Source organism: Molothrus aeneus, chromosome 5 (assembly GCF_037042795.1).
Source record: "Molothrus aeneus isolate 106 chromosome 5, BPBGC_Maene_1.0, whole genome shotgun sequence".
Lineage (NCBI taxonomy): Eukaryota > Metazoa > Chordata > Aves > Passeriformes > Icteridae > Molothrus > Molothrus aeneus.
The window spans coordinates 19652738-19665255 of NC_089650.1; the positions used below are offsets into that span (position 1 = coordinate 19652738).

The 12518-nt window shown below is 50.8% G+C and overlaps 1 protein-coding gene across 1 annotated transcript; it reads left to right on the forward strand.

The window, feature by feature from the left end:
- Nucleotides 1-5291: 5291 nt before the first annotated feature.
- KDELR3 (KDEL endoplasmic reticulum protein retention receptor 3) lies at nucleotides 5292-11405 on the forward strand. Its single transcript, XM_066550375.1, has 5 exons — nucleotides 5292-5382; nucleotides 6343-6443; nucleotides 6951-7109; nucleotides 7438-7690; nucleotides 10599-11405. The coding sequence occupies exons 1-5, from the start codon at nucleotides 5292-5294 to the stop codon at nucleotides 10637-10639; spliced, it is 645 nt and encodes a 214-aa protein (XP_066406472.1). The 3' UTR covers nucleotides 10640-11405.
- The last annotated feature ends 1113 nt before the right edge of the window (nucleotides 11406-12518 follow it).

The following is a 12518-nucleotide window of genomic DNA, read 5'->3' on the forward strand; positions in this document are numbered from 1 at the left end:
GTCAGTAACTCCGTGGTAGGATCCAACAGCTTTCCCTACTTTAGCCCATCCTCGCATGTGAGCTCAGAGCTGCGGAGCCGCCATGGGGGAGACAGAGCAGCCATCGGCAGCGGGAAAGGGATGCTGGGGCCGCCAGGTGCCCCCGAGGAGGTGGATCCTCCTCCTAGGCTGCTGCACAGAGATTAAATAACTACCGTCAGAGGGTTCTTTCCCACCTGGATTTGGGGTGCTGGGCTAACACCTCGCCCTGAGGAAGGACCAGGCTCTCCCAGCTGGTGCAGCATGTTTGCTGTGGGGCATTGCCTCCCCACTCTACAGAGCAGGTGATTTCCTGCCGGGATGAGTGATGCTGGGACAGGAGCTGGACACGGAGGGACCTGGACACAGGGCTCCAGGATAATGCACAGGCATCCTGGGAAACCTGTCCAAGAAACCTCTTTTGGGTCTCCATGGCCAGCAGCATCTCAGAGGCTTTAAGAAGGTCCCTTCTTAGTGACAGGGAGAGAAGGAGGGGACTCTGCTGCAGCAAAGACAGAGGCTGAAGAGGCCCCTGACCACACAAAACACAAACAGTGGCTGTAGGCACAGGGTCCTGGACAGCCCTGCTCCAGGACAGCATCTTTGAGGACATGGTTTCCCTCTTGGTGTCTCATATGCTGTCCCCAGTGTTAAGGCCTGTGCTGAGAAGTCAAAAAAGATTTTAAAACCCCATCTTTTTGAATCTCCTGTGAGCCCCAATCCTGCAAGGACCATGACTCTCCCTTCCAAAATCCTCCTAAGATGCGGCACATGGGATGACCCCTGCACAACATGTTGTGGAGCCTGCTGTGCCCTGCCAGTACCAGTGAACACTGGCATGGTGAGCACAGCTTCCTCCCAAAGCCAGGACACATCAGCCTCCTGAATGGGTCAGTTCACCTCAGTGCACCCACGGCTGCTCCCTGCTGCTCCTGGGGAGCTGCTGCACCTGGATGGAGCAGGGACAGCCTGTCCATCCCCTCTGCAGCCATCCCTATGAGGACCTCTTTCAGGTTCAGAGGGCTTACTTTCCCAAAAGCTCTGTCTCTAGGGCCTGTTGTGGGGCTGCTTCCCAAGAGCTGTATCTGCTCTGTATCTGACCAGTATCTGCCCGGCTGCTCTTTGGCAGAGTGTACCATCCCTCTGGCACCACGACAGGCCTTTCCTCTTCATGTGGTGAAGGGATGAAGATGGAGCTGAGACATCTTGCTCCTTCCCACAGCGGGCAGAGCCATCAAGTGCCCTGTGGCCACCTCAGCTTCAGGTCGGGTTTCACCCTCTCTGCCTTTTGCTCCTCATTGCCGGCTGCTCCCAAGGCCTCACCACATTTCCCTCTGCCTTTGTGGCAGTAGGATGGATAGCTGCACCTTGTGCATGGTGTGGCAGCCTGGCACTGCCAAGAGACAGGTGGCACTTCCAGAGCCAGCGAGAGGGGCATGGGGATGCCACACTGAGGACGTCACAGGCCCCTCGGTGTCCTTGTGCCCCCCAAGTTTTGTGGCCTGACCGCCCCATGGCCGCCGGCCCCAGCAGCGGGGTGGCTCACACTCGCCGCCCCCGCCCGTCTCCACCAGCACCGTCTTTAATAAGAAGTGTGGAATATTTTAGCACCTATGTAAAAGCCACCACAGACGGTGGTGGCAGCCGTTGCCAGGGAGACGCTCCCAAAAATAGCCCCACTCCGCCAACCTTTCCCAGCGCCGCTGGGGGGACTGAGGGATGGAGGGATGGAGGGATGGAAGGGTGGGACGAGGGATAAAGGGAAAGAGTCATAGAGATGGACAGAGGAATCTTTGGAGGGATGAATGGAGAGGAGTGAAGGGTGGTTGAAAAGACGGAGGGAAGAATGGAGAGAGAGAGAGAGAAGGAGAGAGGGATGGCTGGAGATGGATGGAGAGATGGGTGCAGCGGAAAGCAAGAGCTCCTGGGAAGGGGAGCAAACACTGCCTGCCCCTTCTCCTGCCTGGGCATGAAGAGAAGAGCTGCCTCTATGCCAGCAGGCCCTACTTGGACACCATTGGTCCTACACTCCTGTGATACCAGCTAAGCCAGCACAAACCCTCAAGCCTCTCTGCGCTGAGCAGGTCTGGCTTTGGGAGTTTAAACCAGAGAACAAAGTTTTGGGCTCCTTAGCACCTGCCACGCTCCCTGTGTGATCTTCTACCAACCATCCCATCTCTGTCCCCAGTGTTCCAGAGCTGCCCAGCCAACCTGACCTGCTCATGGGGGCAGAGATGGTGAGACACGGAGGTGACCCATGGTGCTCAACCCCACCATGTTCCCCAGCCCCTCTGGGAATGCAGAATCATTTCCCTCTCTTAGACAAACCCCTGAGGCTGCCCACTCTCCCAGGAGTCTGGATGCAGCCTCAGATACATCCTGCAGTAGAAATGGAAGGAGACACCTGGAGCACCACCAGGGGCAAAACCAGAGAATCCTTCCTGATAGAAGGAAACAAGCATTTTAGTGATAAGGAAATGCCCTTGTCCCTCTTCTCATCCCATAGCTATCACCTGACAGGCAGAGGTGGAGAAGGGCCCTGGATGAAGCTGCTGCTGCCTGGCCCAGGGGCTCTGCAGGAGGAGCCTTCCAGACCAGCTGAGGCAGAGAGGGAAACCCCAAAAATAGAACTAAAGGAGGAGGGGTTGGGGGGGGGGGAGAAAAATAAATCAAACAACCCCAAAATCTCATTTTTAATATCAAATCCCAGCTCACTTGCCTCCTTGTCACCCTGGCGACATTCCTTGTGGTCACCATGGAAACGGGAGGCATGGAGAGAGCATCACCATGCGGGGTGGTGGCAGCACCCGGCATTATTTTGGGAGGCAGGGAGACACCCGGCGCAAGGCGCTTTGCATGGTGGCAGGGCGGGAGGAGGCAAGGTTTATTTTTACTTGGTCCCACTCCATGTGCCAATTTTTCCTTCTCTGAGAGCCTGGGTGTCCCTTGCCCTGCAGCAGCTTTCCTGTGGCACTCATGAGGCACACAGGGATGGTGTTCCATGGGGACAGCCCAGCCCTACCACCCTGTTCCAGCTGGGTGAGCTTGATTGGGCTGCTCCCATGAAATGCCTCTAATGGTCACCTCAGCTGTTGGCTCCTGGTGCCAGAGCAGGAGATAATGCTGGGAGCTGGGCCCATCAATTCTTCTTGGGAAGGTGCAAGATGAGGAGAATAAACCTTTGCCACTCCTCTGCAGGGGCTTCTTCCCTTGGCTGGGACAAGAAGCTGCAAAGAGGTGTGCAGGGACAAGACAAGGACGAGGACTCTCTGGCATTGCACACCAGGGGATTGGAAGGGGATCTCTTGGAAGAGAGGACCCCGAATCTGTTCCTTCCCCCCATCCCTGCTCCATGGATGGATCCCACCTGCAAAAGGGTTTGCAGGGCCACCAGGGCTGGGGCTTGGCTTCCACCAGCACCCACATGGCCTTGTGAAGCCCTGCTGAAATCCCAGGCAGCTCCACTCTGATGTCTGAAAACCCAGTTCAAGCAGTCCCTGCCCTTTGCCAGGCGTCTCCTTTGCTCTAACCCGCCCTTGTCTCACTACAGTAATCCCTGCCTCACTGCCCTGGCTGGGAACAGGCAGGGCTGTCTCCAGTTTTGTGGGGCTGAGCAGGTGCTTTCCTGGCCTGTGAATCCATCTGGAAAAGCCCTGTGATGCAGGTGCTGGAGCGTCAGAGAGGGAAAACACAACCGCCAACCTAATGGGCAGGGAGGAAATGTATGCAAATATATTCAGAAAGGGAGCGGTGATGCTAATAGGCTTGTTAATCCTCTCGGAAAGCACCAGGAATAATATTTTTACACTTTGGTTGTTAAGGATGTTACTCCAAGCAAGCCCATAAGGACAGAGAGAGATGTGTAGGGGATGGCCACATGTTGTGGCTGGGGACAGAGGAGGGCTGGGGCTGGGGCAGCAGCCAGAGCCAGCTTTGGGACAGGAGCAGGCAGGATCACACAATCCAAGAGTAACCAAATCAGACCCACAGCCGTGATCACACTCACAGATGTGATTTGCTCAGGGGCAAGGAGACAAATTACAACTTCCATTAGGTTGTACTAAAGCAACCTTAAATTAGTGATTAGATATTGACTATCTAATTGGTGGATCTTGATGCAGAGGTGCCCCTGCTGCTGCCATGAGAACTCCCTGCATAACTGCTGCTCCGAGGACAAGGTTCATCCAACACAAGCTGGTCACCCAGCTTAATATATTTTCAAATGTATTAAAACTTTTTACAGTCACTGCAGAGCTCCTTTCTGTGAAATCTATAAAACCAGCAGCAACCACGTGCTTCTTTCACTCAACACATTTCCCATGTTATTTGTAACCCTCTTGAAGGAATCCAGGATTAATATTTTCAGTGAAGTTTGTTTCAAACCAGCCCTTGGGAGGATCTTTTCTGTGCTCAGGGATCCACACTGCTCCAGACAGGGCACCTGAAGGAAGGGGTGCCTGGTGGGGCAGACACCAGGGAATGGCTTTCAATGAACAGCTGTGGAAGAGCCTTTATCAATGGCTGGATAATTCCAATATCTCTCCACTTCTTTGGCTGCAGGAGCCAAGGCAGAGAACTGGTGAGAAGGTGCTGCAGGTGGGATGGGGCCGGGAAGGGCAGGGAGCAGAAGGCTGCCGATGGAAGCAGGACAGAGGTTACTGCGCCCGTGGCGAATATCCCTGGAAAGCCTGGCCCTCCTCTGGCCGGAGGGTGTGTCCTCAAGGCCAGAGGATGGGAATCCTGTTCCCTCTGCCTTTTCCCCTTTAACCACACTTCCGTGTGTAACTTGAGACAAGCAGGGGAAGAAAAAAGAGGATGGAAAAAAAAAAGAGAAAGGGAAAAATAGCGCAGTTATTCCCGCCTCTGCCTCCTCCTCTCTCTCCTCCCCGGCCAGCCAGGAGCCACGTCACCGTCACCCAGCGCTGCTTCGGGGCTGCTCAGCCTGGAGAGTGCTCCGGGAGACAAACTCCAACTTCAGCCCAAAGCAGAGAGAGGAAGGCCCTGGGCTGGGAGAGCGAGAATCCACCTCAGTGGAAAAGTAAACAAGGGAGACATCCGCCTGGCAGGGGAAAGGCATCTGCAGCCACGGGGCAGGGGAGACTGAACTTTGTGCTACGAGGAGGAAGGGCTCCGTGCTCAGGGAAAAAGGAAAGTTGAGCCGAAGGAAATCTTTCATTCAGTCGAGGCTCGGCGGCGAAAAACTTCCCGCCCTCGCCCTCCCTGCCTGCAGAAAGAGCCCCACTCCCTCCACCCCAGAGGAGTCCCCCGGCACCATGAACATCTTCCGCATCCTGGGGGATGTCTCCCACTTGTTGGCCATCATTATTCTCCTGCTGAAGATTGTGAAGTCCAAGTCCTGTGCTGGTGAGTGCTCCCATGTCCCAGGGAAGGAGGGTGGCCCTTCTCGGAGGGCAGTTCGGTGAAGGGTATAACAAAATGGGAGCTGGGAAGGCCAGTGATAGCCCATAGGAACTGGCAGCCCTCCCCCCTGGGTTCTCAGAGGGAAGTCATCCTCTTTCTCTGGGAGGTCTCTTCTCCGGCCAGGAGAGGGCTGTGCTGGAAGGATGTGATGTGGCAAGGCGCACAGCCTCAGGCAGGTGCTGGTCTCAGGACAGTGAGGCAAAGAAGAGGGCGGCAAGGCTGGAGTGAGGTGGAAAAGGAGAGCAAGAGGTTGTGGCAGCACCAACACCAACAACCTGGAGAGGAAGCTGCTTTAGGTTGGAGGTTCTGCCAGTGGTGGGCAGGTGCCAGAGGCTGCCCCATCCCAGGGCGAGGAAATCAGGACAGCAGCTTCCTGCAGGAGAGTTTTGCTCATAGTTCACTTCTCATGAGATTTTGGGGCTGGGCTGCTGGGGCTGTGGCCATTATCACAGGTACAGGAGTTGGTGGGCCTGACTGCATCTCTCTGCCAGCAGTGGCCAAGTTCCATCAGTGCCCCTGGGCTGCTCCTGCAGCTCTTGCCTCCTGTGGCAGATGTCCCATCACACAGTCCCCTGCTGAGGTGGGCGGGCAAAGGGGGAAGGGAGGCAAGAGAAAGGCCTTTTGACAACAGCAAGGATTGAACTGGCCGAAGTGGTGAACATGCCCACTGAGCACCAGCTCCTACAGGCAGCACTCAGGGGCATCAGCAGGAGCTTGCCCTGTTGCTTGGGAGACTCTGGCCACTCTGGGGTGGAGCTACCTCAGCACCCACACACCAGCCCTGGCTCACAAAACAACACACTTACACATCAATGCTTCCAAAGGAGGCGTAAGGGGAAGCCACCACCCCACAGACCCTTCCCTTCATCTGCTTTACTTTCCTTTCATCTCCCTGCCACGCAGGAATCTCTGGGAAGAGCCAGATACTTTTTGCCCTCGTCTTCACAACCCGCTACCTGGACCTGTTCACGAATTTCATCTCTGTCTATAACACTGTGATGAAGGTAAGGAGAGGGCAGTGAAGCAGGAGAGGTTCCCCTCAGCTTGTTGTGGTTTCCTGGGGAGGTGAGGGTACACTGTCACTGAGTTTTTCAGTGAGTTTTTCAGCCAGGATGGGATAAGGATGCTTCCTTTGGTGCCACTGTCCCTCCATTGACCAAAAAACCCCCTTGCCATAGTCAGTGAGTGAGCTGAGCCATATTTAGTACCACTAAAACCAGAACAAGATGCCATGAACCCAGCCTGGGTGTCCTTGTACAGCAGGAGCATTAACATAAAGCTGCCACTGAGCCAACCTCTTCAAAGAGTGCCCCAGAGGGACTCAAACGTGAGATTCCCATGGTGCAGCAAGCTTTACCTGGCCACTGGAATATCTCCAGCAGAAGTCAATCTGTAAGGCAACACAGCCAAAGCATTCACCACTATCTTGATGTCTGGGAAAGCCAGCCTCTCTTTAAGCACAGAAAGTGCAATTGCAGGTAAGGTCTTGCCATCTCCCTTCTCTCCCACAGGTCATTTTTTTGATTTGTGCCTACGTCACCGTGTATATGATCTACGTGAAATTCCGGAAAACATTTGACAGCGAGAACGACTCCTTCCGCCTCGAGTTCCTGCTGGTCCCTGTCACAGGCCTGTCATTTCTGGAGAACCACAGCTTCACCCCCTTGGAGGTAAGGAAAAGCTGAGGCAGGAAAAGGGAAGGGAAGCAGCAGCAGCCTTACACCAGGCAGCAGAGTGAGCAGCATGTTGAATAGCCGAGATTTTTAACAGCAAAAGCAGGCAGGAAAGGCAAAGTTGGCAGGCCTTGAAGACAGTACCATCTAAAGAGGAGCTCAGCGCTGTCTCCTCTCACTCCCAGCACAGCGAGCTCATTTTCCCCAACTTCAGCAGCACTACTCATCCCCCTCACACATCAGTGATTTGCCAAATGAAAAGCTTCAGGTCTTAACACATACTAACCAGCACTGACTCCCCACTGCCTTCATTTTGCACTCACAGATACTCTGGACCTTCTCCATCTACCTGGAGTCCGTGGCTATCCTTCCTCAGCTCTTCATGATCAGCAAGACAGGGGAAGCAGAGACCATCACGACACACTACCTTTTCTTCCTGGGCCTCTACCGTGCCCTCTACATTGCCAACTGGGTCTGGCGCTACCACACAGAGAATTTCTACGACCAGATCGCTGTTGTCTCCGGGGTGGTACAAACCATCTTCTACTGCGACTTCTTCTATCTCTACGTCACCAAAGGTAGGTTGCTGTAATACTGAAAAGTTCATTCATTCTTGCAGTACAGGGTGGAGCTGCAGCTTGCCATGTGTTAATCCTTACAGGACTTTATTTTTTGCTGGGTTTGTGGTGCATATTGTGCCCCTGAAGTCCAGTTTAGAAAACGTATCTATTGACAGAGAGTGGGCACCACTGCTCGCAAGGCTCTGGATGTGTGTGTGTGAAACACAGCAAGAATTAAACCAGAGTTAAGCCTGGTTTAACCTCCCCTCAGAAGTTAACAACTGAAGTACATTCAATTCTACATATATTTTGAAAGATTATGAATCACACACAAAAAAAAAAACCAAAAAAAAAAAAAAAAACCAAAACCAAAAAAAACTTTGAAGGGGAAAAAATAGCTGCAGGCAGACAATGTACCTGAGAAAGCAACTGCAGACATACGGAGATATTGTTAAACCTTCTTTTCCTTTAATAGAGAAGATCAAGTTCTTGATTGTGAAGAACTGATTCTGTAGGAAGATGGGCACCTGCACAGACAAGACACTCCTCTTCCAAAATCAGATGCCCCTTCCATTTCAGTGCCATGCTTTGGTAAATGGCCACCAGAGCTTAAAAGTGCACCAAGGGCATAAATCCCAATAGAATATGCTGCAGTTTGCGAGGCTGAAGGACACTTCAAAACATCTTTCTGTTGAGAAGGATGGAATTAGATTAAATTAGTCAAGGGGACAACTGTTTTCCTCCTTCTTCACTTTCCCCAACAAGTCTGCCAAAAGCAGTAATGGTGGCCCTTGTTTGAAGTTTCAAGGGATGGATATTTGGTAGCTTCATGCAATACACCTGCTGATAGAAAGGTGACAGGAGCACTGAGCAGGTGGCTGGCCTTGGCAGATTAAGACTTCCTTCTGTCATTAAATATTTTTGTAGCCAGAAAAATACCTTCTAAAACTGCCATCAAGGTGCTCCACGTCAATTCCATTATTTTTTCCTTTTCTAAACGAATTCCCATTTTAGCTCCGCTCAATTCATGTGTCCTGTATTTTGTGAGAAATCCATACCCTTTGTAGCTGTGATGGTGGAACAAAAGGGGGAAAAAACACAACTGCTGGCTTCCAATCTCACACTGCTAGTGGCAGAGCTGCAAAATTTAGGTGATACAGGAGGCAGAAGAAAAAACATTTGTAAATGGGACATCACAGCAGGAAAAGAATTGCTTTTTTGCTCGTTTCTTTTACACAAATGATCATGGGAGAGAAACGGTGTCTGAAGACATGCAAATACTTTGCAATCATTTATGAGAGCCAGCAATATTTTAGTAGGTTGCACCTCTTACATTCTTTCAAAAAAACGAAACTTTTCAAAACATTTCTAACACTGAAGAGCTCAGAAAAAAGGGCAGCAGTGATGAAAAAAGAAAGCAAAAATATGTTATATAAAGAAATGGATTTAGTAAGACTTCTGAGCCTATACCAAAGCACTGCAAAGGGATTTTTATAGAAAGCTACTTCTTTTTATCTTGTTTTCAAAACTAGATGAGCTCCCTTCTGTTTAACACAAGGACATGAAAGATATCCTGAGGAGGCTTTCAGCTCCCCAAAGAGCTTGTATTTCACAGAATGGCCAGGGGTGTGGGCAGTCAGGGTGGAGGGGGGAAAATCACCTAATCCATGCTCCTGCTCACATTTTTCAGGGTCTTGTCCAGTAAGAGTTTGACTATCTCCAGGGTGAAGCCTCTCTGGGCAATCTGTGCCACTGTCTGGCCACCCTCACTATAAAATACTATTTTCAGATGTTTAAGTGGAATTTCCCGTTGTCCATTGCTCTGTCACTAGGCACCACTCAGGGTCTGGGGCTGTCTCCATTCCTCCCATCCAACACTTGTGCACATGGGTAAGGTGCCCCTCAGCCTTCTCAATGCTGAACAGCCTCAGCTCACAGCCTGTGCTCCTACATCAAGATGCTCTTGGGGCCCTTCTTGACTCCCCATCTCTTGTGCTGAGCCCAGAGCTGAGCCCACCACTCCAGCTGTAGCCTCCCAAGGCTCAGTGGAGAGGAAGAACTCCTTGCTCACGCTGCTGGCAATGCAGCTCCAGAGGCTCTTTGCTTCACCACAAGGGCACACTGATGGCTTGTGTTCAATTTGGTGTCCACCAGTACACCAAGGCCCTTTCTGGCAAAGCCGCCTTCCAGCTGGGCAGACCCCAGCACAAACTGGTGCCTGGGGTTGTTCCACCCCAGGGCGGGACATGCATTGGCTTTGTTGACCTTCACAAGGCCTCCAGCTCTGCACCCTGGCACAGCTCCTCCAGCCTCACCCGGTCCATCAGGCCCTCCCTTGTGGTGCATCCTCAGCATATCACAGCCCTGCCCTTTGGCACCCAAGAGACACAGCCCCAGGGCCCACCCCGGTACCACCCTGTGCCAGGCACGGCCACTCTGCACCACTGCCCATTGCACACCCAGGACAGTCCCCAATCCAGCCACCCCCTCTAAGCCTAGGGGTCTCTGGCATTTCCCAGAGGCATCCCTGCCATCCCAAGGTTCAGCTCAGATGGGCTGGGAGGGGCTCAGCAGGGATCTGGCCACAGACATGGATTCAGGCCATGCTCTGTATCAAAGGGAAAGGAAAGCCCTAGGAATAGCAGCACATCATCGAGAAAAATGTTTAAGATGGTCCACCCATGAGAACAAGTAACCATGAAAGTCAAACAAGAACCTTTTCCTTTAACATAAAGGAGGATAAATAGGTTGTGCTTTTCCCTCTTAGCAGCATTTCATAGTGGTTCTGTCCCACTGGCAGTCTGCAAACCCAGCACCCCACTATCTCGCACTCTAAATTGCAAGTCAGAAAACATAAAATCGTGGAAGAAATAAAACAGTTTAATTTCATTAAATTTACTCATTACCTTGTCTTTCTCTTTGACAGTCCTAAAAGGAAAGAAGCTAAGTCTTCCCATGCCTGTTTGAAGACATCCCACAGGCAGCGCAAGAAATTCCAAAGACGAAGCTGTTTAAGATCACAGCTTTCCTTCCCTGGCCCTTTTTGACTAATGGATGGCTCAGCAGAGTTTCAACCCAACGCCAGGAAGACAGGGCTTGGAATGCTTTTCATGCATCAGACTCTTCCCCTCCATGGTTTTACTTCTTCTCACTTGAATTTGGTGCTAGTGCTGGCCAATACTGGCCAAAACTGAAGTAGTGCAATTTCTTCTCTCCCAGCTCTTCCCAGCATCTACTCTCAAAACACACCTCCACCCTGACCCTGAGGCAGCACAAGGGAAAATGTCACTCCCAGTAGTCCTTCAGTAAGTGCCCATGGTAAAGGGAACATGTAACACACTTCATTAAAGTGTGCTAACTTAACTGACCCATTTCACAGGTTGCCATGTCTGACACAGCAGATGCTACAAACTGTTACTTTAACTCTGTATGAACTAACACCCTCTTGAAAATTAGTTCCGCCTGACCCTCTCTCTATTCACGTCCTGTAACATTTAAGAAAAACACATTGCCTTTGAATAACAGGAATCTTCTAATTCCACAAGAATTCAAACATCCTCCCTGCTCACTTATTTTCAGTTTCCTTATGTTTTACAAACACGGACAATTTCAATTACAGTTCAGGAGGTTGCCAAGAAGTGTTGCCACCTCCTTGAATTTGACTTCTAAGACCTGGGAAGAACAGGGGCAAAGACAGCTTTACATTCCAAAAATAAAGACAAAGTTCACAGTTTATTGACAACAGTGTTTTTATTTATACCTACAAAAGAAAACAAGATGGTATCAAAAGGACCATTTACCAACTAAGAATAGTAACATAGCTCTTAGTATCCTGTGCCTCAACACCACAGATCTATGAATCTCTCAATTCAAGTCTTCAGTAATACAACAGGAATGTGTTCAGAGACCAGCAGGTGTGTGAAACAAGATGCTGATCCCACACAAAGCTAGTAACTCTTCCATTCTTCAGAGAAATCCAAACAGTAAATTGCTTCAGGAAGTGGGAGGGGAGGAGACACCCAGCTCAGATTATCTGACACCCCCACAAACTTTTTACAGATTGAAAACAATGCAAACAACACTAGAGGCTACTGCTTTATCAACAAGGGCCCTCCAGCTGGTATATGGAGCAGAGCAGAGAGCACCCGGTGGGACAGGGGCAGCACATGCCACAGTGCATTCAGCGGTCCGGTTGACACTCTGAACTGAACCGAGAACCTGGACTTCAGCTGACCTCAATGGCAACAAAGCACTGCAAGACTTGGCATTGATGTTTACACATGCACAAGTCACCCCAAAAGTGAAAGCTATAACGGACTATAAGGCAGCTTTGGCAGTCCAGAGACCCTTTTTCAAGCCAGTCAGTGAGATGTCCTACTTCTACAACCCTCAAATGCATTTCTGCATTCTACTCTCAAAAAAAAAAGCTCTACATTTGCTTGCGAGGGAGGCCAAAGACCTATCAGTCAGTGCCTGGATAAACAAAATATTTCTGGCTTTCACTTAACACAAGCAAAGGAACTCCCTGTCCATGCACTGGAAATATAAAATGGAACCAGGGAACTGAGGTTCTGGAAGGAATCTCCCTTCTCCCTGTCAGCAACCTACCTGTGTACTGCACAAAAAAAAAAAAAAAAAAAAAAAAGAAAAAAAAGCGCATCCATCCCCCAAAATTTTACTCTGGGAAGAAATTAAATGTTAAAAGAAATAATTTCTGTATAAGCAAGCTCTTTTTCAGGGCTATAAGAAGTTCCACTCTGCTACAGAAGGAGTGGGCTGCCTTGTTCATCCATATGCAAGAACGCCAACAGAAGAAACCCACAAGCCCCCTGCACTCTCCTAATGC

Coding starts and splice junctions, on each gene's coding strand:
- KDELR3 (XM_066550375.1), top strand. CDS start 5,292: ATGAACATCTTCCGCATCCTGGGGGATGTCTCCCACTTGTTGGCCATC. Junction 5,383..6,342: donor GAAGTCCAAGTCCTGTGCTG/GTGAGTGCTCCC, acceptor CCTGCCACGCAG/GAATCTCTGGGAAGAGCCAG. Junction 7,110..7,437: donor ACAGCTTCACCCCCTTGGAG/GTAAGGAAAAGC, acceptor TTGCACTCACAG/ATACTCTGGACCTTCTCCAT.